This window comes from Emydura macquarii, unplaced genomic scaffold, assembly GCF_026122565.2.
Source record: "Emydura macquarii macquarii isolate MOO-44397 ecotype Brisbane River unplaced genomic scaffold, CSIRO-AGI_Emac_v2 contig_587, whole genome shotgun sequence".
NCBI lineage: Eukaryota > Metazoa > Chordata > Testudines > Chelidae > Emydura > Emydura macquarii.
The window spans coordinates 10,198,904-10,226,150 of record NW_027130724.1 but is presented as its reverse complement, the minus strand read 5'-3'; the positions used below and the strand labels follow the sequence as shown (position 1 = coordinate 10,226,150).

General features: G+C 39.8%; 1 protein-coding gene across 4 annotated transcripts in view; it reads right to left on the bottom strand.

The window, feature by feature from the left end:
- The window catches only part of USH1C (USH1 protein network component harmonin), a 102,639-nt gene that overhangs the window by 8,047 nt on the left and 67,345 nt on the right, over positions 1-27,247 (bottom strand). For all 4 annotated transcript variants that reach the window (XM_067540673.1, XM_067540672.1, XM_067540670.1 and 1 more), the window contains 4 exons: positions 3,864-3,905; positions 3,521-3,574; positions 1,485-1,584; positions 91-200 (listed from right to left, as the gene is read on the bottom strand). In XM_067540673.1, the coding sequence (XP_067396774.1) occupies positions 91-200; positions 1,485-1,584; positions 3,521-3,574; positions 3,864-3,905 (306 nt within the window). The remainder of the gene's footprint in view (positions 1-90; positions 201-1,484; positions 1,585-3,520; positions 3,575-3,863; positions 3,906-27,247) is intronic.

The following is a 27,247-nucleotide window of genomic DNA, read 5'->3' as shown; positions in this document are numbered from 1 at the left end:
CTATAAACTGCCCAGAGTGGGATACACTGAAACCAAAAGATCCAGATAGCTGCTGTGTACTTCTCGCAGGAGAAGCACCTATTGACTTACCCCACCGACATTCCAGGCTTTGGCTAGAGTTGTCTGGGCTTCTGTCAGTGTCACATCAACTAAAATCTTGCCATTCACCGCCATTATTTCATCCCCTTTCACTATGCCGCCTGGTGAAGGAAAGACATCACAAAAATACCATATCAGCAAAATCATTTCTGTCACAGACTTCTCTCCCAGATGCCTCTTCTTTATGAGCATTCAAACAAACATCCCTATATAAATTAGCCTGAAACCTTTCCTAGATGCCCAGGTGTACACTGCAGTAGTCCAGAGAAGGTAGCTTGTTGTCAAATGAAAATAAGTAGAAACCTTAGGTGCTGGGGCCGTGAGTATAACATTCTCTTCTTGCTTGTGGCCAGTAAGGTCTAATCAGTGTCTGGTTATGGACATGCTATGATAATATTAATAGGGAGAGTTTCAAAAGCACAAATGGCAGGTAGGCTCTTAACTGTGGAGTTGGGTTCCTAACAAATGGAATAGAAGACTAACTTATCTCTGAACTGCCCTGCTCTCTGAACCTTACCACAACCCTTCCTCCCGTCCCCGAGATTTTGTAAATGTAGCTTCCCACCCAAAGGGTTCTCCCAGCAGAGATCCTGCCACTGCCATACACCCAGCCCACCATATTGTATCTAAAGCAGAGGAGTAGAGATCTAGGTTCAATTTTTGGCTTTGCCACAGACTTCCTGTGGGATGCTGGGTTAGTCGCAATTGTTCTGTGCTTCAGTCCCTGTCTCTAAAACGGGGATAATACTTTTCTGTTAGCCTTTGTCCAGTGGTATTGGAACAATTTTTATAGTGGGAATGCGGAAAGCCATTGAACAAAACTGTCAACCCTCTCTATATGATGGAAATCACACTGAGTCAGGGTCCCTACTTCCAGCACCCCTGTCTTTGTCTGTCTTGTACCCCCTTTGCACACAGAACTCACATTGACATCATTCTTGAAATAATCACCTAGGGCCAGACTCTGCCACCTTTGATTTTAAGGGGATTACTTACAATGAGTAGGACACACTCGCCAAGGGTGACAGAACTAGGCTGTTAATTATGGCTTTCCATCTTCCTCCTCTTCCTCAATTACTGGCCTTCTGCTGCTGCTGCTAAAATGACAGCAGCCATGGCTTTTTCTTTATACTTAGTGAAAACCTGCCAGAAAATCTGGCCAGTTCCAATTATTTTTACTGTAAGCACAGCCACAAATCAAGGGTCTTGATCTGAAGTGGCTCTTAACATGAAACTCTCAGGAACTTAAATCTGCCTTAGGTATTTCTAAGGTGCGTATAGGCGTCAATCACAGTCATGAAGAAAGCGTAAACTTGGGAGGCAAACACATTAAGTGCTTTAGAAGCAGGTTCAAAATCCCCCTGATTTTTCCCCAGGTTACTCACCATGCTTGTCTGCAGCACCACCCTCATAGATAGCAGACACTACTATTTTTCCAATTGGAGAATCAATGCCTCCCTCTACTGCAAGATCTAATGGTCCTTCCTAATAAAGAAAAAGTTTTAGTTCAGAATACGTTACAGACAGCCACCACAATCAGTAGGGGCCGGATTCTTCCACCCTTACAGTAAATAGGACTATACACATAATAGTTATAGGATCACGTCCTTGGTGTATTCTGTGATAGTATCAGTGGCCAAGGTTTTAAAAAGTGATGAGTGATTTTAAGTGGGCAGTTTGAGACATATAGAGAAGGCCTGGTTTCAGTATCTTCTCAAATTTAGGCCTCTTTAATGTGTCGGAGGTTGGGCACCCAAAAATTGAGGCACCCAAAATCACTAATCCCTTTTGATAACCTTGTCCTGAATCAAATGAGTTCATAAAAGGTAATGGACATAATTCTTCCATTTTATTTCAGAGAGGTCAAGAATTACCTCAATTTTGCTGAAATGGTCAAATAACAGTAATACAACCAAATAATGTCACATTTTTTAAATAAAAATGTATGCATGATTCATTAAAATTTGAACATGTTTTTAGAAAAGAAGAAAATCAGAAAGAAAAGCAGTCTGTCTATTTAGAGGGTTTGAATTGTGTAAATTACCCAGATTGACTTAAAATCTAAAGTTACAACTAAATAATCAACATATTCAGATTATTTTTTTTTGCATCAAAATACTGTGGTCATTTTTTACATAAAGACTCATTTCTGAAGTGGGAAGAAGAGGTAACTGTGGGGAGATGCAATCCTGGAGTGATTCATCAATTTTATAGTACTCCAACCCCACTACTATCTAAGATCTTATAATTACATTGTCTAGATGTTATCATTAAATGTCTACTGAATTTTTAAAAGAGTTAAGAAAACTAATGTTTTCACTTATTAGCAATTCGTCTGGTGTGAACCGTAAAGTGGGGCACAGTAGAAATGAGCCAAGAATGGGAGAGTGGCTTGATGAATTTGAGTTTTCAACCTCTTTATAGCCCTGATTCAGCAAAGTATGTCTGTAAGCGTGTGCCTAACTATAAGCACAAGAGTAGTTCCGAGTCAATGGAACTACTCGTGCTTAAAATTGGGCATATATTAAACATCTTACTGAACTGGGGTCTGTGCTTTTGGCTAGCTCGGGATAAAAGTTTCAGAAGCACCTAAGTGACCTAGAAATCTAAGTCCCATTTTCAAAAGTAGGACTTAGGTTCCTTGGTCACTCACTCACTCATTTTGAAAATGTTATCGCTGGTGTTAGTGTGAGGGAGCTGGAATCGGTATTGACTGCTTTCTAACTTGTCATTTGTATACACTGTCCAGTTTGTGTACCACATAACTTCGGTTTTATTATTCGTTTCATGGTCTCCAATACTAAGTGTGCTGCTTCGTGGCCACATTAAGTTTTGTTCTTTTCACTCAAGTACCCTCAGTTCATGCTGGATGCATGAAAATGGGTTAGGGAACATACCAACTCTGCACTTAAAATGACACTTGGCTAGCACCTGGATCAGTCACAATGCTTGCTTCTGTAAGGTGGTGAGCAGCAACTATGTATTGAGTAGCCTCAGCACTAGGTAGAACTGAGCCCTCAATAAAGACTGAGGAGTTAGTTTGTAGGGGTCCCTTGCCCTACCTGCGGGCTTTGTTTTGTGTACCCTTATGAGTCCTAGTGATCTGGGAACATAGAACATGGTGCTGTTGACAGAGTCATGGGGCTTTTGGCAGGGAGATGTAAAGGTGGCAAAGTGGGAAGGGCTAGTAGAAAGCCGAGGACCAGCTCATTGGTGCAGGAGGAGGCTGAAGTGGGGAAGCATTAGTGTTTCCCTCCCTTCTGTACACATTGTGGTTTGTCAGAGGGGAGTCTTAATGCTGCGACTTATAGGAGGTTCATCCAGAGTAGACAGTAAGAATGTAATCATGTGCCCCATGTGCTCTGAACAACAAAGAGCCCGCCTGACCCTCAAAATTTCTCAACTCCGTTACAGGGGTTACCTTTTTGATACGTAACAGCCGCACATCTTTTCCCATAATCTGATCCGCTGAAAACTATTAAAAGACACATCAGTGAGTCATTTCCACCTTTAAAAAGCAGCTGCATGAAATAATTCAAATAAAACATGTAGTTCACAGGGGAAAGTGTGCTTCTCTTCTAAATCAGAGCTATGCGAAGAATAGAACGCTAGTCCATAAGGACCATCTGCTTCCCTAGCAGAACTACCTCTGGTCTCCAAAGGAACTCTAGAGGCACATCGAAAATCAAGAATAGTATACAACCCTATGCTTCCCCATATCATTTAATCTTCACCTGTGTGGCATATATAAATCTTCTCCTTACCATTGTATAGGGATCAAAATCTTCCACGTACTTCTGGAAACCCTGAAAATAAATAAATGTTTAATTACATGCAGCTCACACACACAAAATCCCACCAAATTGACTAGTGAGAAAACATACAGGTCTCTAAACTACAAAAGACGGTTAAAACGTAACATGGAGAAAGACATACAGGTAGCTGATATTCCTCCTGACAGTCAAAGATATTTAAAAGCCTTATTATAGGACGTTAGAGAGACAAGGTGTGTGAGATAATATATTTTTATTGGACCAACTTCCGTTGGTGAGAGAGACAAGCTTTCAAGCCACAGAGAGGTCTTCTTCAGGTCTAGTAAAGATACTAAGAGTGTCATAGCTAAATACAAGATCGAATAGATAGTTTAGCATAAGTAGTTAGCATATATTCTAAGGGACAATTCAAGATGAAGTGGCCCATTAATACCCCTTCAGTCATAGGATAAAAAGGGTGATTAGTGGGCTACAGGACTGATAGATCAGATATAAATTGATTGCTTTGTGAAAAGTGTTCACAGGTGTGATAAGGTGTTTTTGTCTTTTATCAACTTCCCCTGTGAATTCCTTTGAAGAGCATAGAAACTATCTGTTTTCACTTACATAGTTGTTATTGTGAGATTTAGTGCACTGGATAAGGTATACCACATATTGTGATAGGCATGTGTGGGCCCCATGGATTTTGAAAGGTGTGTTGTAGGAGGTGTTCATTGTAGCAGTGGAGATATGTCTACAGGTTTTGCACCTGTTGTTCTGGCAAGGTCTTGTGCTGCTTTGATCTGGTGCATCCTGGTCTGTGAGGAGTTTGCTTGTTGATGACCTTTGAGAGATTGGGGGTTGTTTGAAGGCCAGAAGAGGGGGTTCAGGATGACAGAGTTGGTAAGATTATGGGCCACATTTTGAGAGGTGGTGAAGACAGTGGGCATTATAGTGGGGTCACCAGTCCCTCAGCAATTTGGTGCTATATGGCCAGCATCATGAGCCAGTTTCTGCCTCCCTTGCTCTCACGGAGTAGTACCCAGGATGGGACTACTCAGAGAGTAAGGCATTGCTTGTCATGACTAAGGGTGGCAGAATCTGGTGCTCTATTATCAGTAACAGCGGCTCAGTATGTATAGCGCTGAGTTTTTTACAAAACTCCTCCATTCTCTCCTGCCACCACCAGAGTCTCTGAGACTATTAATATTGGCTCCACAATGGAAATAAGTGTTTCATAATTTTTGTTTCTACTTTCACGATACATTGGTCGGGATGGTGTTAAAATAAGGAGGGGCATGCTGCGGGATTGGAGATGGGTGTGATTCTGGGTTTGTCGTTCCTGGATATGATGGTGGAGTGAGAGTTATGTTGATATAGGTTTATTTGAACTTTTTAAGGGATCCTCTGCCTTTTTAGCTTTCAGACCCAAGCCCATTACCATAAGTACAGCATCAGGAGGTAGGGAACATGATAAACTATCATTGCTGAAGACGGGGAAGATCTGCAGGTCCTGGATCAGGAATTGCTGCATGGGCAGGTGGTTTTTTATGATGACCTAATCTCAAAAAGCTGAGACACCCTTTGGGATGTACTGGGACTTGCTGGGTGAACTGTGTGGGTAGGATTTGAGGTTTATGAAAATTCTGCATTAATTCTGTTTGGAAGGGGAGGGGGCGTTGTATTGATGATTTTTGCAGCTGAAGAGCCTTACTCGTGCACACAGCTATGGCAGCGGAAACACTTCTGTGACCACTTTAAGCTGCCATCATTTGGGGCTATGGGGATTTGGGGGCAGGAAGATGATGGGAGAAGGGATGCTAGGCACACGCCAACTGTGCCGTGCTTAATATCAGTCTCATTTCTCTGGCTTGGCCCCTCCATCTACCATCACACCCAATCTCTATTTTACTGAATATAGGTGGCAGAGTCTCTTGGCTATCCCAATGTCTAGCTGAAAGAGAGGTATCTCCACCTTTTGTTAACAAGAGGAACACTATGTTGTGCCCATTGTCTTCTTGGTTGCTCTTAAATGACCAAGTTGCAGCAGTAATCAAGAGCACTTTTGTCCATCTGAGCCTATCAAAGCCATTGTGATTTTTCCTCTAGGGCATGGATGTCACCAGAGTCATACATGCCTTTTTCACCCCCAGTGTGAATTATTACAGGGCACTATGCTCAGGGCCTGGCTACATCTGAAGAATACTCCAGACTCAGCTAGTGCAGGGTGCGACTGCCCACTTATTTAGCAGTGTTTGTCACTCAGAGCCTAAGGTACCGGTGCGTCTTACTCTGCAATTCTAAGCAGTTCAGTGTGTTCATTTTGATCCATTAAAACACCTGGGGCCTGAATACTGGGTTCCCTAGATGCTGCCTCTCTCATGTTCCCTCCTGTCAGCAGAACTTACCGGAGGTTCTTAAGTGAAAAGTGCCCAGATTCAAATGCCTGGGAGCTGGGGGAATGGTGTTTTCTGTGGTGCGCATTTGATTCTACTCCCACTACTCTAACAGAGTTAACCCTTCAGCACACATAGCAACACCTGTCCATTATTAGAGACTTTTCCCTGACAGGTGATGTGTAGGGGTTCAAGGCCCTCTTTGATGAAAGAGCTATGGGGAAGTCTTGCTAAATCTTCTAGTTAACAATTAGCAAGCTCACTCAATGCTAAATATGTTCAGTTAAAATCTTAGGATAAAATCCTGGCCCCACTGAAGTCAATGGGAGATTTGCCATAGACTTCAATGGATCTAGGAGTTCGCCCTTGAAATTGCATTCATGCACTTAGACAGATGTTAGATACTAGATAAAGCATATTCATAATATTAATTTTATTATTATTATGCAGACCCATTCTACAATGAAAATGGAAACTAAACCAATCTAGGTCAACAACCCATTTTAAATAGTTAATTTATATATCTGATTTTAGGAGGCAAGGTTGGTCTAGGCAACCACAGTGTTGAAGCAAACACCCTGGAGTAAGGAGTGCTAATTTGGGCAGAACCACTGATTCATTTCGTAACCTAGGTCAAGTCTCTTGACCTTCCATAGTCACAGGTCAACCTCATGAAAAACAGATGTTGCCCCTGAAGAAAATTTTCCTGGGAAAATATATTTTAACCAACAGCATAAATAAATAGATCGATAGATACCTTCAAACAAAAAGAGAATACAATCTGGATCCAATAAGCACACACATGCCACACAGTCTTTGAAATATAGTAAATCTTTCCAGGAAAAATGGTGCCACAGTTATTCTCAGTGTATTTAGTGCTCTGAACACTGCACATTCAGTTTAGGGCTAATGTTTCAATCAAATGGCAAAAACAGATGAAAGAAACCAAAGGCCACTCCTGTCCTCAGATTACAGGTGTGCCTCTCTGGGAAAAGACTAACCACCTCTCATAAGACTAGACGGTAGAGTGGGTAAAGAATGGCAATTAAACAAAATTTTTTTTTAAAGTTTTGTTTTGAGTCAAACTGAAACTGACATTTTTCAAAAAATGTAGGTGAACTGAAAAGTCAAAAATGCTTCAAGTCAAAACAGAATGTTTCATTCAAAAAACAATTTTTTCAATGTCAGGCTTTTTGACAAAAAAAAAAAAAAAAAAAAAAGAGAGAGAAAAGGAGGAGTAGATTCTCCAAATTGCTGGATGAGGAGAAGGAGGTGGTGTGCCTTCCTTATAAGCTGTAGCCTGGTGATTAGGGCACTCACCTGGGTTATGGGACACCTTGATTCCATTCTCCCCCCCTCCCCCACCCAAGCCTGATGTGGAGAAGGGATTTCAGCTTGGGTCTTCCACACTGCAGGAGAGTGCCTTCACCCCAGAGCTATGGGATATTGTGGTCTGGACTTTCTCAGTCTCATTTCTTGAAGCTGTTCTACATTTCAGAAAGAATTAACTGGAGCATGGAATTGAAATTGTGCCTCCCACATCCTAGGTGAATCCTCTAACTATTAGGCTACAGAGTTATTCTCACTCTCTTTCCCTGGCCCAATGACTATCCATTGCCATTCATAGCAGTGATTTATAACCATTCATTCCTACCACTCAGTTTTGTGAATCTAGTCTGAAAAATCAAAATGACAAGTTTTGTTTCAACATAACCAAAACATTTAGACTTTTATAGTTCAGTCAAAATTATTCTACAAACTCGACACAAATTTGTAAATAGTTTCGATCGACCCAAAACTGCGTTTTTCAGTGAATAAACTATTAGTCTGGAATCTGTTCATTGACTAAACATGCAGCCCCACTGTGGATTCATTGGATTGAACACATGTAACCGTGAACAGACTTTGACTCCAGAAAGGCTGTATATTTAGCAGCCCAAGCAGCCATTTGCCCAAACTTCTAGATGAAACATAAGTCTAAAATTTTCAAAGGGACTAAGCCAACGGGAGTTGGCCACTGAAATCCCATCCTAAATAATTAGCAGCAACCAAGCAATTGTAAAAAATAACAAATAACCCTCCCAAAACACCAATACAACCAGGGAGAATTAAAATTAAGTAAAAATAAATGAGCAGGTTTTCTGTATTTACTGTTATACAAGCAGATCATAATATCATTTAGTAGCAATCAGTCCCAAAATCTGATTTGTTGTTGTCTGAGGCCAATCCAGTATTCCTTCTTCATCCAAAACTGATTACAGTGGGATGTTGGGGGATTCAAGGTATGTAGGAACGGACACTGTGTTCCTGATCCTATAACTGGATTTTTACGAGTTAAGGTGACCAACCATCCCACAAATTGCGAGGCAGTCCTGCAATTGGATCCTTTGTCCCACATCCCACAATGACTACACAATGTCCTGCAAAATAGTGTGTGTGTGGGGGGGGTGGGGGGGGATGACGACTGTCCGGCCAGGCTGCTCCACTCCGAGCTCAGAGCTGGGAGGGGCTACCCGGTTGGGCTGCTCCCCTCTGCGTTGGGCTTGGAGGGTTTGGGGCTGGCTGGCGGGTGAGTGTGAGGGGGCACGGAAGGGGCAGGGCCAGGTGGTAACGGGCCTTGGGTGCATGGGGCAGGGGCTGGCCGTGGGGCAGGTGGCTAGCCTCTCCAAAGTGCATGTGCCACCCATGGCCAGGCCTCATAGTAAATATTGGCACTGCCTGGGGAAAGCGATCAGGTGTCTTACTGGTGTTACGCTGTACGTGTGTGCTGCATAAATATACAGAGTAGCTTATTAGGGTCAATTTTTTGGACTTAATGTTAAACAAAGTGGATGGATCCTCGAAGGACAAAAAACAGATTGTGTTCCTGCGACAAAGATTGGGAAAGAGCGTACCCCTGGATTAAGTCTGTGACTGTATCAGGCGATTCTCAGAAAGCGGAATGCACCATCTGCCACAGAGCTTTTACAATTACACACTGAGGAGGGACGGATGTAAAGTGGCATTGCACGGGTGAGTCCCACATAAAAAATGCATTGCAAAGAGCAAAACAAATAGATGTCCAGTTTCTTCGTAAGGCCAAGGGACAGCAATGTGGACAAAGAAACTGCTGCAGAAGTGACTAATGCCTACTACACAGTACGCCATGGACATTCCTATAGATCAGCTGATTGTAGAATGAAACTATACTGTACAGTATTTCCAGATTCTGACATTGTGAGGAAAATGTCACGTGGTCGTGTAAAATGTGCTACGATTGTTACAGACGTGCTTGCTCCAGCCTCTATCGAAAAGTGCTTAGATGATTTAAATACCAAAATGATCGAGACAGTGAGTGACTCAAGAGTTGATACGAGGCCATTCTTTTCTGTTACTTCAGATGCCTCAATCCATGGCAATACAAAACTGTTTCCCCTCGCACACCGATTTTGGACACCGGAACTTGGTGTACAGAATAAATTGCTAGACTTCTATGACGATCACGAAGAGACAGCTGAAGCCATAGTCACTCAAATTACTGCAAGGCTGCACGAACATGGCCTGAGTTTAGAAAAGTTTTCTGCCTACTCAGCTGACAGTGCTAGTGTAAATTATGGGAAACATAACTCTGTGTGTGGTATACATATTACACAACTGTGTGCACCCTGCAGCTGAGAAGCTTTGACTGGATATTGAGAGCACAGTAACAAAAATTTACAGCCACTTATCATCTGCCAAATGCATCCACCAACTAAAAAGCATGTTTGATTTTGTGACAGAGGAATACAAGACACTGCACAAAAATGTACCGACAAGATGGTTAAGTTTGTTTCCTGAAGTTAAGAGATTACACAATTGCTGGCAGGAGTTACTTTTTGTAACTTGGGGAATATAAACGCCCAAGATCACTGTGGAAATACTTTGAAAACAACAAAGATGACCTTGAAATCTACCTGCCAATCCTATTACATGCACTGAAGATGTTTCACAAGTGTGTTCTCCTTGTTGAGGGAAATGAGGTGACAGCCTATGAACTATATGAACTAATATCCAACCTCAGACTGAAAATCTGTTGTTTAGTTATTACTGAAAAGGGTTTACACCTAGCTAGCTAACTATAGCTACAGTCAGAGAATTAATTAATGAAATGTTGAGAAACAGTGATATCCAGGGGAGAAAACCTTTGAGAAGGTGTAGCACCACTACTAGCTAGCTAATTGTTATATGTGTGTTTACCTTGCTAGCAAGCTAGCTATATCAAATATATAAATGTGTTGTTTGAACTGTCTACAGCTTTCCGAAACAGGCTATTTTGCTACAGGGTGAAATTAATGCTCTTGGTTACATTAAAAGGGATTTATTTATTTTAATTTCGCTGCATCCTGCAATATGCTGCAAATGAGATCATACTGTCCACAAACTGGACTCATGTCAGTTGGTCACCATATTACAAGTGGATCTTTACAACCTTATGGAGCCTCATTAAAAACACCGGTGCTCTGCATGGCTGCAGAGATCTACCCATATGGATCCAACTGCAGGATCCAGGCTAATGTTTCACATGTTACTAATTTGATTATCTGCGAATTTTACAAACATGAGGGAAAAAATTAATGATAAAAACATGTTCACCTCCAAAGAATATGCTGGTTCATTCTAATTCTTTCTCCATTTTTCTAGTCACTACCACCTCTGGAGATGAGTAATAAAATAGAAAATGCCAAAATCATGGAAAACAATGGTCAGAAGAACGTTTTAACCAGATATTTAATCTTATTTGCTATAGCACGATGGTCATCCTGCCTGCCACGGACTGAAGGGATTTTTCACATTTCACAACTATTCAAATTGTTCATTAATTTGACAGCACTTATAAAAACACAACAGCTCTGAATTAAATACATACAACCCTAAGTCTCCATTTTCCGAGAATATGTAAAGTGTAAACTTTTCCAACACCAATAATTTTTATTTTCTTGATAATATATAGTATATTGCTTTGAAACTAGGTTTTTCTCCAGGAAAAATGATCCATAAAATCCCTTCACTTTTTAAAAAAAGTCCATGTTAAAAATTAATGTCATGAAAGGCACAAAACTACTAAAATCAAAGAGAACAGTTATGATTTGCTCTTCACTGGTGGCTCTGAATTCAAGCAATTGCGTTGTCATGTTCTACTGATGTTCCACAGACCTAACATAACTGGCAGTCGTAAAGGTGCATTATATGTGATCTGGCACGTTTAACAGCAGCAGCAACGTTAAACACAAAATTTTCTCATGTTAAGCAATGACCAGGGATTTTTTCATCCTGGTAAGATGTAAACATGGTGAATGTGAGCCAGCTGTAGTAAACCATGCTTTAGCTTTCCAAGGGAACTTCATCACGCAGTTTATTTAAAACTGGACAAAAGCATGAGAAGTAGTATGATGGGGACCAATCCCGTATTGGAAAATGAATGGACTATTTGATTTAATAGATCTTTTCCAACTCCAGTTCCTATGATTTCAGTTAAAAAACTAGTCAATCAATAATAATGCTATTTGCTCTGGAAAATAATACAACTATTACAACAGATGGCACAACAAGTGTGTGAAACAAAGAGAACAACTAGCACTGGAATGTCAGACAATTGACTATTTTTTAAATTTTGACCTTGGTTATCTAGGCCCAACCCCACTCAGTGAGTACATGAGTAACTAAAGAGAGAATTTGGTATCTACTCGCTTTTCATTCTCTATAGGTAGATTCTGTTTAGGCGAATACATTTAGGAGTCACATGCACACATTGAAAGATTATAAAGAGTAATAGTTTCCATGCATTAGGGCTGTGTTGCATCTTTGGTTTGAAAAGCTGGACAACAAAAAAGAAGAGAGACAAAGAAAGGGTTATCATCTATGAACAGACAAAACAAAGAAGAACCACACAAAGAGGGAAAATGTTATTTTACTTGTTTTTTGTTAGATCTAAATGATGAATTGTAAACCACCATCCTTTTAAACATCTCTTGTGGCTGCAAAAGAAAGAAAATTGCCAAAGCAGACATTAATTTCCACCTCCTGTAAATAAAAATTAATCAGCCTATCTAATTTCTCTTCATCTTTGTCACTTATAAAGGGCCTGGTTCACTCATTTAGTAGTACAAATTCCATTTAATAGTTTCAAAGGGGAGTACTCATGGAATCAGATATTACTGAATGTGAGTAGGGATGGAAAGAATCAGGCCCTAAATAATGAATGCACATTTCCATGTCATGAGATTTCTTAAAATAATTTTGTTTATCAGGCTTCATTTCACCCCTAAATTTTCAGAGAGCTCTGCTGAGTCTATGCTATGCAATTCCCACTCAAGTCAATGAAAGGCTTTAATGCAAAAAACTTGGCTAAGGTTTTGGAAACAGATGGATGAATGACAACAGAGTTATCTTAGGATTCTTTTTTCCCATCAGAGTAGTCCCTGTCTTGCAGGGTGAATACCACTGAATAACACAGAATTTTTCTAAGGAATGGGTAAGCAGTGAGAAAGAACGTCAGGATTGGGCCCTTAATGGGGGTATTATTTAAATGTCTCTGCTTGATAAATTAATTCAATTTGAGTGTGAAATTCTGGGGTCTGTTTTTGAGGAATAGTTCTATTGACTAAGGACCAAATGCTGCTCATTTTACTTAAATGAAGAGTCCCAAGAACTTGCTTGGGATTACTTGTAGGAACAAGTCAAGCAGGTGTTGACCTTACGCTATTTTGCCTCCATTTGATTGCCTAGCGGCACTTTCAAAATATTGGTTAGTAACAGTTAAATGAGATTTAACCTCCTAAAGTTTTGGAGTCTATCTATGCCTCTTCATACACTAAATATTCTCAAACTAGGATGAAGTCAATCTTTCCACACTGGTTTTATCATAGAATAGAAATGTAGGACAGGAAGGGACCTCGAGAAGTCATCAAGTCAACCCCTTGCATTGTGGGAGGACCAAGTAAACCCAGACCATCCTTGATAGGTGTTTGTCCAACTTTTTATTAAAAGCTTCCAATGATGGGGATTCCATGACCTTCCTTGGAAGCCTCTTCCAGAGTTTAACTACTTGATAAAGATTTTCCTCACATCTAACCTAAATCTCTCTTGCTACAGATTAAGCCCATTATTTCTTGTCCTACCTTCTGTGGACATGGAGAACAATTGATCACTGTCTTCTTTATAACAGTCCTTAACATATTGGAAGACTCTTATCAGGTCCCCCCCGGCAGTCTCCTTTTCTCAAGACTAAACATGCCCAGTTTTTTAACCTTCCTCATAGGTCACGTTTTTTAAACCTTTTATCATTTTTGTCACTCTCCTCTGGATTCCTTCCAATTTGTCCATATCTTTCCTAAATTGTGGTGCCCAGAATTGGACACAGTACTCCAGCCGGGGCCTCACTACTGCCGACTAGAGTTGGACAATTACCCCTTTGTCTTATATATAACACTCCTGTTAATATACCCCAGAATCTTATTAGCCTTTTTTGCAGCTGTAGCGCATTGATGACTCATTCAGTTTGTGGTCCACTATAACCCCTATATCACATTTAGCAATACTACCTTCTAGACAGTTATTCCCCATTTTGAAGCTGTGCATTTGATTTTTCCTTCTTAAGTGAAGTACTTTGCACTTGTCTTTATTGAAATTCATCTTGTTGAATTCAGAGCAATTATCCAATTTGTCAAGGTCATTTGGAATTGTAAAGTTACTCTCCAAAGTGCTTCAACCCCTCCTAGCTTGGTGTCATCTGCATATTTTATAAGCATACTCTCTACTCCATCATCCAAGTCATTAATGAAAATAGTACCAGTCTCAGGACTGACCCCTGTGATACCCTACTAGATACACTCTCCCAATTTGACAGGAAACCATGGATAACTACTCTTTGGGTACAGTCTTTCAAGCAGTTGTGCACCCACCTTATAGTAATTTCATCTAGACCACTTAGTTTGCTTATTTTATGCAGAACTCTTTCAAAAGCCTTCTTAAAATCAAAGTATATCATGTCTACTGCTTCCCCCCATCCATTAGATCAGTAACCCTATTCCTTGCTATGTGTAACTCATTTTGTGCCTTATCTTTTCTGATTTTGTCCCTATACACCTGGTCTGTTCTTTTGTACTTATCAATTTGACCATGTATCCACTTTTGTAGGATTTTGTGTAGCCCCCCCCAAAAAAAAAAATCACTAAAAAGGGAATGAGGTCAGTCGGACCCCCTCAACGTTATTCAATCGGAAAAATGAAAGTTCTATACTTCCAAGGGCTTTGGGGAGGGGTCTTTTGGACCCTAAACATGTACAAAAATTTAAATAAAAACATGATAGCCCTCTTTTCTTTAAATATACATTCATACTATGATGAATAGTTCGCAACCTGTTCGCATTGATTTTGTCTGCACACTTGTTTTGATTTTAGCGTAGTGAAAAAAGTGACTCAAAAGGTATTGGTGTCTATTAGACCCCATTTTAATTACTCAGGCATTTCAGTATCAGATTGCTTTTATTTTGAGGCAGCAGTTATGATATGATTATATAACTCTTTCAGCATTGTTTTAATCATCAATTTTGGTGGCTTTTGTTTGTCAAAAAATGCACCAAAAGGGTTTTGGGGGTCTGTGAGACCCCTGTTAATGTTTCCCTCATGTATCATCACAACTGTCCAGCTTCTTTGAAGATAATCCCATCAAGTTGATCTTCTGGGATGCCTACACTCGTTAAAAAGTTTCTGGGGAAGCCGCAATTGTCAGATACTATTTTCTGGCAAGCCCACACTTGACAAGATACTGTTGCTGGGACAAAGAAATGCTGGGGAAAAGACTCACTGTTGGATTGTACATGCACATTACATGTCTGAATGCATATATTGTTTGGATTTTGTTGAATCACACATGACATAATAAGTCTCTGAGTAAGACACGGATGTTTCACAGGGACCTGGGCACAGAAATGGTGAAACCACTGGTGCAGGAAAGGAACATTGCAGCCTTGTTTCAGGCTTCTAGGAAAGCAGAATCTTGTGTGCTGGGTACTGATCCAGAGCCTAAGGAACTGGGAAGATGTTACATCTGTTCTGAAGAATGAGATAGGAAAACATATCATAAATGTGCAAAATGTAGATTTTCAGAACATATGCCACTTATTTGCTCCATTTGTTCAAAGTAGTAGACCATTTACTGTCACTTCACTGTGTTTGTGCCTTTTATATTATTGCTGTTGCTATCTATTTTCATTGTCGAAACATGGGGTTTGTTAGATTCCGACACCTCTTTAGTTATTAAATGTGCTTGATCATCGGGTCAGTTAGATCCCAACACAAATACCGTGTAATATGCTTCTGAATCTAGGCAAATTTTAATGTATTCATAGTTTTATAATACACTGGTTACAATAAAATAAATTTTAAATGCATCCCATGTATTTTTCCAATTTTGACATAACAAGCGTCTCTAATATGGAGATAGTTGGGTGAATTTTGGTCCAAAATGAGGGTTAAAATGATAGTTACTATATTTTCCGGAACCCAGTTCAATCCTGAATTGATTTTATCATCTTCGAACTACTATCTGCACACTAATAAAATAGATATGCTATAGTTTGGAATATTTTCATACTGAGTGCCACATGTAATTACAAAGACATTGTGATGAAACATAATGAACCCTCCCCCCCAAAAAAAAAAAAATTAGGGAAAGAGATTTGGGTCTTCTTTGAAGAACTTCTCATTCACAGGCTAAGTGAGGACATTATACATTTCTAAATTCAGAACCTGTTACAAAGTGAAATTATTTTTCCACCCATCAATTTCACTACCGGTTAAGTCAGAGGTGTTTAGGTTTATTGTCTCTGTCTGGGTAGCTGTTCAACAAGATTGAAAATAAATGGAAAATAAATGTGGCCATTTGGAAAATGCTCATTCATTTTCAGTATTAGTATTCTGGGCAAAACCAGGGCACCCACCCCAGTGCAGCTGAGCAACTGAGGTGGTGAAAGACAACTGCATGCTTTAGTGTATGTTGTGGAATGGCTAGCAGCCAAGGATCTGCTTGACTCCCATCTACTGCAGTGGTGCAGAATCAAGCCCCAAATCCTGAAAACTGGAGCAAAACTTGAATAATAAATCTTTCCTTCAGGAAAGTTAATCTATTTTATTGACACAGAGGATTTGATGGTAGGACTCATCAGCCCTAACAAATGCATCAGAGCCTTCTAATCTACGGAACAGGATGTTTGAGGTACGTGGGACAGGAGTAGCAGACATAGCCTGCAGCTCTCCTCAAACATGAAGTTTTGCCTTTGGGAATCCCCACATTCCCAGCACTTTGTTTCATTGCAGCGACACAGCAGAGTTCTTTATGCTAAACTGTGTGCAGCTCCTCCATGAGTTGCTGTATTGTTCTATAGCACAGCACAAGCAGAATATTCCCACTGCATTTAGCCATATATAGGAATATAGGCATTGAAACCCACTCTCAGGATCTACCTTCACATGTAAACATCTCCATCCATAAACTGGAGTAACTTATTTGTACGAGTAGATGGACGACTTGGGTTTGCTGGGCTGAATCCAATGAATATGAATGATACATCTACACCGCAATAAAAGACGACAGCACGGCCGTGCCTGGCTCAGATCAGTTGGCTTGGGCTTAGAGGGCTCAGGCTGTTGGACTAAAAATTGCAGTGTAGATGTTCAGGCTGGAGCCCATGCTCGGAAACCAGCCTGAGCCCAAATGTCTACACTGCAATTTTTAGTCCCGCAGCCCAGGCCCAAATCAATTGACCTGGGCTTTGAGAGATGGTGCTGTGGGTTTTCTATTGTAGTGTAGCTGCATCTGAAGACTTAAATAAGAATAGCTAGAGAGAGACCACTCCTTCTGCTTGGAAGACTTCTTCCCCTGTCTACTGGAAGGCATTTTGCCCTAAGTTGGGTTTTTTATTATTTTCTTACCCCCTTTGGGCTGCTTAGCCAATAGTTTGCTTGGAAATCCAAGCCTCTTTTTCACTGTCAGAACACAATTCAATGAATTCCTCAAAATCAGTCTCCACTGACTGTGCAAACCCATTTTATAATGCACTGCGACCCTACCTGTGGACAGTTCATAAATAAGTCACAGTAGGAAGTTAGAAAGTGGAATTACAAATGTAATTTACACAGTAATTTGCTTTGAAAATCATATCAGAGGAATATTTGCTCCCCATATCCATGAATTCGCAACTAATACTAAAAAGCAATTTGGGAATAAAGAAGATTGACAACTGCAACATTATAATAGCCTTGTGATTTGGAAAATGTGTGTACATGCATGACAAGTAATGACAAAGTTCCCTATGGAGAGGACTCATTTCCAGTTCTTCAAGATTAAGTGTAAGCAGTCAGCTACAATATACAGGTAATATGTTGAACTTACTCATACAGCAAGATACCATCTCTATTTTGCAAGTAGACAACTTTAAAAGGCGTGTCACATATTTTTTTTTCATGGTCATCTTACCCATTATAAAGTCACTATCCTGCCTCAGATGCATGAGCAGGAATTAATATTTATTTGTAAAAATCAGCTCTCTCGTGCACTTGGTGACTGGGCAGAATGTGTCTTTATTAAAACTGATCACTAAACAGTTACTGTATCTGTTTTCATTGTAATGTTAAAAACAGAGGAAGAAGAATCACTAAATTATTAAAGCAAGACATTCTAAGTATAACCACACTATTTTAATAAATGGCAATTGTGGATAATATGCAAATTAATATTTAGGGGTTTGGAATTCATAGCACGAGCCCGTAATTCAAGAATTTTAAGTGATAATGTGATTTCTTTTTCACCATTAAGAAGGCTTTTTACTGACCTCAAGGGGCATTGGATCAGGACCTATCATTCTAGCCTCACTCATGCTGTAATAGGCAAATTGCATCCATTTAAGAAATTTAGTCAATGGGATTGTTCTCAAGAGTAACTGCTGCTAATGGTTGCAGATCCAGGCCATCAATTCTTACCCAGACAGAACTTCCATCGACTGAAATGGCAATTTTTCCTGAATAAAGACAAGATTGAGTCTTCATTTTCCAAATTATTCATGATCTTTTCTGTTCTCAAAGAGCTAAACCTTGTAGTCCCTAATACAACAGAATTCCCGGGAGCACTGCAAGATTTAGCCCAAACACTTTTAGTTTAAGATTTTCATCATCAGCACAATATATCTTTATTTACTCTGGAAAAAGATGTGAAAAAAAATCTACTTGTGAAACACTTAACAGGACAACCATAATAGAAGTCTACTGTAGGGTACAATTTACTATTAACAATGTACGTCTTTTCTTTGGGAAGGGTAGGACTTGACATTTATATAAATCATATACTTATGTTTTGTTGTAAAGGCAAAAAATTAACATTGGCAATCTTGCCACTTATGGCAAATTTTACTTTTTGAATAAATGAATATAAAAAGGATAAAATCCAAACAATGTCTGAAATAAAAATATATAAAAAAACCTACAAACTCCTTTCTGGGAAAAAGAGGGACTAATCACAAAGCCACGCTGAGACTTGGAACACTTACCATGTCTGATTATTCAGAACAATTCAATGAGGGTTATGGTTAGGAGAACATAAGGACAAACTTTGACCTTTACAAGACAATGGAACAAGAAAAATTCCCACAGCTTTACAGCACTCAGAAAAGAATATTAGAAAAATCTTACCAGAGCCTCCGGCTTGATTGTCGGCCTGACCATAAAATTAGGGTCAGGTTGCAGCATGACTGGTTTAGAGACTATAGGTACCCCTGGCCGATGCTGGGTAGGTGGACTTGGAGCAAATTGCTATTGGAGTTCAATTTAAGAAAATTACAGATAATGCGATTTGTGCAAACCAATCATATTACAGAGGCACCACACTATACATCACTTCATTGCTATGAAGTTATTGCCACTAGTATAACAAAAAGCTTTCAGAGGTATTTTATTAACTGATCTATAATGATAATAAGATAAAACATAATGTAATTCCTGGTATATCTAAATAATGGCTTCTCTTCCTTAGACCATGGCTTCAGAAGGATGATGGAAAATTTTATCCCTGCATTTGGCACTTATCCCATAGAGGCAGTGAACTGATAGAGAAGCTAAAGAAGAAATGCTAAAACAATGAATGTAATGAGACAGTAAATCTGAATTGGAATTGTGATACTGTTAAAGATATACTACAGTCAGGTGGCCAAACTGATCTTCAAAAGTGAAATTCACCAGGCAGTAATTAATTATTATTATTCCATTAGAAGTGTATTGAAAAACACTTATCTTGGGCTAAGAACAAAAGTTAGTCACAGTAATTAGTCCCTTTGCTCTATGAAGTACAGTAGATACCCTGAGTCATTTCAGAGTTAATCATCTGACATGTACAAATTAGGTGCCTGATCCTACTTATTCAGGCAAAACTCCCACTGACGTCATTGAGAGTTTTGTCTCAATAAAGAGTTCAGGACTGAGCCCTATGGGTTTAGATTCTGACTCAGCTGCAGCAGCTCCCAGCACACTCTGGTTGACATTTCTCATAGGAAACATGATGTATTCCAGATATCATGCATGTAGTACAAGCCGTTACCATGGAAACGATCTGAATAATTTCCAGTAAATTGGTTACACAATCCCATTTTTACAGAAAAAAGGAGTATTTTTTAGAAAAGTTTTGGAGCCAGGTCTTTGAAAATCACGAGGGAATTCTCTGGAGTAGTGCAGTGTTTACCCACACAAAAACTATTGCTAACATTGATTCAATGAGCTTGGAAGAATCTGAGGGTTCACAGCAATCAAGTCTCTGAAATTGCACTGGACCAGGATGACATCCCCAGGAGTGAATGCCACCCCTTGTGAGAAAATGAAACTTTGCCATGGCACAGTATTTATCAATGCCTTTCCTGATAACAGTGACAGCTGCACTGAACTTTGTAAAATGGTCTAATCTAACAGCTATAATATAGAGAAACTATTTTCCAATCAAAAAAGTTTCTGATATCCATTAAACCATGATCTTTCTCTCTCTCTCTCTCTCTGTGTGTGTCCTATGTTTACAAAATACTATTGTTCCATATGTAGTTTCTATCTTTAAAGGCACATTTCTGAAGCTTCCTTTTTGTCTCGCTGTTATTCTACACACCAGGGACAAATCTAGCCCTGGCCAGTGCAGCACTGGGAAGCAGGGATGTAGACTGATGCATTCTCTATCAGATGGGTGGGGATTGACAAAGGATGGAATGGCCATCTCAAGTAGAAGGTAAAAATTACTACCCTCTAAGCATGGAACCATGTGTCCCCCAACACCTGACAGCTAGCATATACTACCCACAGCAGCATGTGCATTAGCCCACCTAGAGGACTAGATACTCCCATAACCCTCAGACCATGCTACCTGTAGCTATGTTATAAGGGCCAATGCATCAACTGGGTTGTCCCCCATCTCATCCTGTGCGTAAAAGAGGATCCTGTCCTGCTGTCCTACAGGAGGGTGAAAAGGTTCTCCATCATCTTTTTCCTTTCCACGCTTTCTCCACACTAGTGCTAGACAGTGCATGGTTAAGCCCATGTACCCAGAAGACTTTACTCCATATGCCTGTCTGTCTACACTGGACAAGTACTTTTTTCCAGTGTTTATTCACTGCAACTAGCAAATATGTTTTTATTGTATCATGGAACATGAAAGGGGAATTAACAGCCCCTTGTTATGGTAGCAATTTCTGAAGTTTGTGAATTTATTATAGGAAGAAATTTAAGAACAGCTTTCACTAACATAATACTTGTATGTTATTGGAAATTGAGGGTTACATCTTTTCTTAGAACACATCTCTTCTAATATGACTCAATATCTACATACACTTTCAGTAAAACAATCTAAGACTGGTTATATTGGTCTATATTTTTCAGCTGCATTTAAAATACATAGGACTTTAACGACGTTGAATGTCCCCCACACAGAAATATAAATACACAGCACATAGAATACATATTGTACATGGAACATGCATGCTTCAAGCTTATACTTCTGAGACTGTTGAAATGTGTAGCCTCATTGTTGAGATGGAATTCTGTACTCTGAGGGCTCAGCGCTTGTAATTGGCACACAAAGGGTGATATTGAAATCACCCTTCTTTTTATTTCCTTGACTCTCACATGACATTGGAAGTTCATAAAAAGCTATAATAATTATTAAAAGTTTATGACATACCAGTGGATTGCTTGATGCAGATGATATTTTGCCAACATGAGAGGTGTTTCTTAAATCCTAAACAATAATAGCTTCATTACTGGTGTACTTCATATCTACTTATTCATACTTATGATGCTCAAATCAATTCATGCCACATCTATGACAGTTCAGAGCCAATAATACTGGACAAGTAATTTCTCTCCTTCAGCACTGGCAAGCACCTGGCTGAACTTGCAATTAAATGGCCATGGTGAAGAAAGTTATTGATGCTAAAAAGATTTAGAAGCCTATTTGTATAACATTAGAAAAGCCTGTTTATGAGACCAGAATAATAAATCTTTGTTTTCCGCAACTTTGGCTGGGGTCTAACAGTGTCTAGTATTTAAAATCAGTTGATTGGGAGTCACTGAGTCAATTCATGTTTACAGAGGATAAAATACGAGGAAGGAAACCAGTTATATATTTGGGAACATCAAATGTTTGTATTTAACCCCAATAACATAAACTAAGCTATTTAAAAAGAAAACAGGCACAACCAGCCAGATTCTGATCTCAGTTACACATGTGAATCCCCACTAAAGACAAAACAATGGGATTACATGCATATAATAGAGTAGGATTGTCTCAATATTAATATTTTATTGATTTAGAGCTAAAATCTCCACTCATACCCACACTTGATTGAGTTTGGTGGCAGCTGGTGGGCTGAACTTTTGGAGATTAGGTCACTTATTTAGCTGCCTAATGTGGATTTAGAAGCCTAATTTCAGGCACCCATTTTTAAAAATATTGGCTTAACTGTATAGCTCAATTACTAAAGACAAGTGAATTATCTCACTCTGCCTATTGTGGGGGTTTTTACACCCTCCTCTTAAGTATCTGATACTAGACGCTGTCAGAGACATGATAGTGGAACACATCGATCTTGGGTTTGATCCAGTATGGTAATTCCTATGTTCCTTTGAATCCATTAGCATTCAGAGGAGAAAGATTTATATATATATTATATATTTTTATGACACACCCTAGCTATTTCCTTTTATTTAGACACAGGGTTTCTCAACCGGTGAGTCGGGACCCAAAATTGGGTCACCAGAATGTTTTAAAAGGTCACGTGGCAGCTCCTGTCCCCGCCTTCCTGCTCCAGGCAATGCAACCTCTGGGTTCCCAGCACCACTCAGGTTTGGCCCAGCCATAATAACGACAGGAGACTGGGTAGGCCAAATTTGAGTGAGTAGCACCGCAACCCTATGAGCCAGGCCACAACAACACTCACGCAAATTTGGTCTAATCAGGAGGGTGGAGCCAAACCTGAGCGGCACTGCAAACACCCAGAGTTGAGAGCCAAGCCCAGCCAGTCCCACAGCACTAGAGCTGCCGCTATGGTGTGAGTTCCGAGCAGGACCCAACCCACTCCCAGGGGTGCAGGACCCCATTGAAGCCACTCAGGACCTCCACGCCCAGACTATTTACTGGATTGCGATAGGCCGTAAACATTTACAAATAAGTCCTGAGCCCATAACGGTTGAGAACCACTGATTTAGATAACATTTAAAAAACCCATCTTCCATAAAAAGATTTAGTTGCTGTTCTCATTCTAGAAAAGCTAAAGTGTTCTTGAAATTTGATTATAAACCATGTTTGAGTCCCCTCATTAAATCAGACTATGTTTATAACAAAACAAAGATTCATAACTCACTCATCCAAAACTGTCTTTTAAACAGAAATAATTTGCACATTTTCACAGAGAACTAACAAGTCATTTTAATCCTCTGCCCATTTATCCTTTCCCTGTTCAGCTGCAATACCCACAACAGAAAGTCATTATTATGCCAAATGATCTTGCAGAAAACAACAGCACACAATCCAGTGAATTCATAGAGAAAAACTACCCCAAAGGGGCCCAGCTGAACTATTTGAAACTAGTATAAAATATCTGCAGAAAGATCTTTTGCTACAATAATTTGAGTATGTGCCTGATGTTACGGTCCTTAGTAAAGCAAAATACTTGTAGGATGAAGTCACAGAAATATTTTTCACAGAAAAATGTGATTTTATAGAAAATTTTAAAATATTCAGTGTAGAAGATCCTCTTTTGGAATAAACCTAGTGAGTTTATAATATGGGGACAATCAACGTATTTCCCCAGAAAACTAACTAATAAAAGGACAAAAACTTCTGAGCATGTGACTTTAACCTAGTGTTCTCTGTCCACTACTTTCACTGAGTAAAACAATTCAGGGTCATATTGAAACCATGTTAGCTGAATACTAATATTCTGCTCTACAGATACTTTATATCTCGTTCAACTACAAAATAACCACACATTTACTTTTTGTTTTGCTGTGCAGAAATAGTTAAATAGGTCACACGATTTCTTTGTATTTAAAATATGCTGGGCTATAGGTAATAATGATCAAGCACAAAAGATTATATTAACTAATGAATTCTGCACAAAATATTTGCATGCAGAAGATCTGGAACATTATGCAGAGCAAACACACAGGATATATTCTCCACCTGCTATTTGTACACATCACTTATGAGAATGAGGCATGTGCAATGAGGGGAGAATATAATTAAATTATACCTTTGGACTTGATAAGGAGGTCTGTTCACTATTTTGAGAGCTAATGGGTCCAAAAGTAGATCTTCCTCTGTAATTTTTTGCTTCCCAGCCATTTAAGGACTCTGTAGGGCCAGAAGAATGGTAACTGTGGTTGCCCAGTCTTTCTTCTAAGCGGGTGGGTGGTAGACAGAGAGATCCAATGGGTTGACTGGGTAAGGAGGCAGGGGGAGGAGGTGGGGAAGTATGCATCCCAGTGGAAGATGACAAAGTCACCCGTGAAGCTGCAGAAGGTGAAGGAGCTGGAACTCTTGAAGATGGTGAAGAAAGTGGATGAGCTGCAGATATTGCAGAAGTTGCATGAGGCGGTGGAGGGAGAGGTGCTATGCGTTTTGTAGGCTTGTCAACTTCATCTAGGTTAATATCATCAAGGTCTGTGGTGTGAAGCTGCAGACCACCTGCAAACCTCCGCATCGATGTAGCAGGAGAAGCAGAAGTACGTCCACTTGTCAGCTAGTGTAATGACAACAGAGATCTGCCTCAACTGCGCACTTGCCTATAATGGACCTGAACGAACTAAGGGAAAGTACCAGGGCATTACAAGCTATAATTAACTCAGTGCTCTACGGTTTTGGGTTCCTATTCAAAACACATGCACACAACTTTTTCCGGAAGCCCTTTTGTGTAAAAAAGAACACTTACTCCAATTTAAAAAATATATATAGTTAATAGAAATACAGTACATAATTACTGTGCTGGGATATAAAAAGAGCAGACACAAAAAGCAAAACAAACAGAAAAAAAGAAATGTTCATTGCAGAAGTGGCTGATGTAAGAGAAGTGCATTTTACAAGCAGCTCCTGAAATTCTAAAAAATTCTAAAATTCTAAAAAAAAAAATAAAAAAAAATAAAGGATTTCCAGACCCGGGAAAACAAAAGCTATGAATCCGGAGTAAAGGTTGTAAATACATATCAATAAGGGGGAAATACTTAACCCGCACTGAAGATTAAAGAGAAAAAATAGGGTGCTAAGGAATTCAGAGTTACAGTATCCCAGCCAACCTAATACCACCTGAGACTCCCGAGTGTCAGATAAGCAGCCCTGCAGGAGTGAATACATCGACCTGAATTGTGTATGTGATGGTGGTGGTCTTGGTGGGTGGAAGCTGTATGCGTGATGGTGGGGTATATATATGGGAAGAAGGGTGGGTGCTTGATCTAGTCTTCATGAGTTTGGCATTGTCCAAGTAAATCTACAGAGAGCTTAGACAATGCAGACTAGCCCATGCAGAACTCAAGTCCTTGCTGGGTTTATGAACACCACAGGAGTCAATATAGGATCTAGATGTTCTACAGAAGTGAGTACATTAATCCATATTTGGGGGAGTGAAGAAGGGATTATATATGTATATGGTTCAAATGTCTCCGGTAGTCATTTGTCATGGATCGAACAATGCGAAAGTTCAATTAATCAATATTGTCTTAGCCACTATTTTGTCGACTCCCTGAGGAATGACCTTACTTCTTCAAGTGGATTCCTACTCTGCCCATCCTGATATTCTGAACTAAATCTGTCAGTACCACAGAATGGCTCCACCATCTAAGATGGAACATCTCATAGTCTGCTATCTAACACTTGGGAACTACTGCTCGTTTTAAGGATATATTATTAATTAATAACAAATAATAATGCATAATGGCTGTTAATAGCTCATGCGGGTTAATCCCTCAGAACCAACCTGTCCTCTTGATTTATACCAGTTTAATCTCCTCAATTAGTTTTACAGTAATAATTAGTGGCAGTTTAAATATAGTAGTGTGCTAGTAAATAGTTGTGAGCAGCAGAGCTCTGAAAATATGTCAAGGAGTTTGATCCTAGTGTCATGCCCCCTTCATTTCCACCACTGAAGGGGTCTGCAATCCACCAGATTACAGCTAGTGAGTGAAGTAGGTGTGGGGAATCTGCAAAAACATATCCCTCGCCTCAAAGAGACTTTTTTTTCATTAGAGACACACATGGTTTTGGGCACAGGGCCAGGAGAAGCAGAGGACCAGCTGTTCCATGCTGAACCTAAGCATTATCCAAGTGGGAGATCATCAGGGGTCCCCTCTGCAGCTGCTATTGTTCATTCCCAAGAGAAGTCATCAGAGAACTGTCTTCTTCCTGAAGCAGCTGTGCTGGGAGGGGAGCCAGAGCAGCAGAATGGTGGGAAAACCTCTCTGTGGATGTTGATTCAGAAAGCCACACACTTTTCTCTATGCTCCCTCTCCCTTCAAGCTTTTCTCCTTTGAGGAGAAGATTTGAATGAAAGTTTATTAAGTGACTCTTGTGGAGATCCTTCAGCTTTTGTCCCCTTCCCTTTCATATTTTCAAGTGAGGATATGTTTTGGCCCTTTGATATTCAGGATCTTGAATGCATCCTAATACTATGTAGAGGTAGGGGTAACACTGATTCCGTCCTCAGAGCATTCTTGCCTGGAAAGCACCATTATTACAGGTGCTAAAGTCCTCGGAGCCTCAAGTTTTAATATGGCTAGCAAAAGTCATCTTAGCCAATCTAGCATGATCAGCTAACAAGATAGAGATCTATCAAGTGGTCACCTGCTCTTCAGCGGACATCACATCTACCAATGGCAATGCATTTCCCAAACAAGATCGCACACTGAAAAATGGGAAGATGTCAGATGCTAAATACTAACTCTGTCAATCTTAAATGTTGAAAAGGGAAAGAATGGGACACATTCTTCTCATTGACACCCTGTAAAACCTCCCTGCCTGTATATGAAACATACAAAGGTCATTTAGATATCACAGTGGAGGGATAAGCAAGAGCTTTCTTTTACCTCGGGAGAATCATTCTCCACAGAGGAGATTTGTTCTAACCGTGTCTGACAAAGTCTTTCCACCCAGTGCTGAACTTTTTCTGATTCCTCCAAGTCTTCTCGCTCTGTCTCAGATACCTTAGCCATATCACCATGGCATAAAAAAAGGGTAGAGGGGTTACACCACAGACAAGATTAGAAGATGTAAAATGAATTTGACTTTCAAACACTTTCTGCAAAAAACAATTATTCTCTTGTGATTCATTTTCTACTTCACTGCCTTCCATTAGGCCTGTCCTTGAAAACCCCTAACTATCCCACAAGCTGTCTTTAAACCAGTAGGACTACCCATCTGAGCAAGAAATGCTCTTGTGAATAAGGAAGCTCAGGATAGGGTTTTCTGTCATCC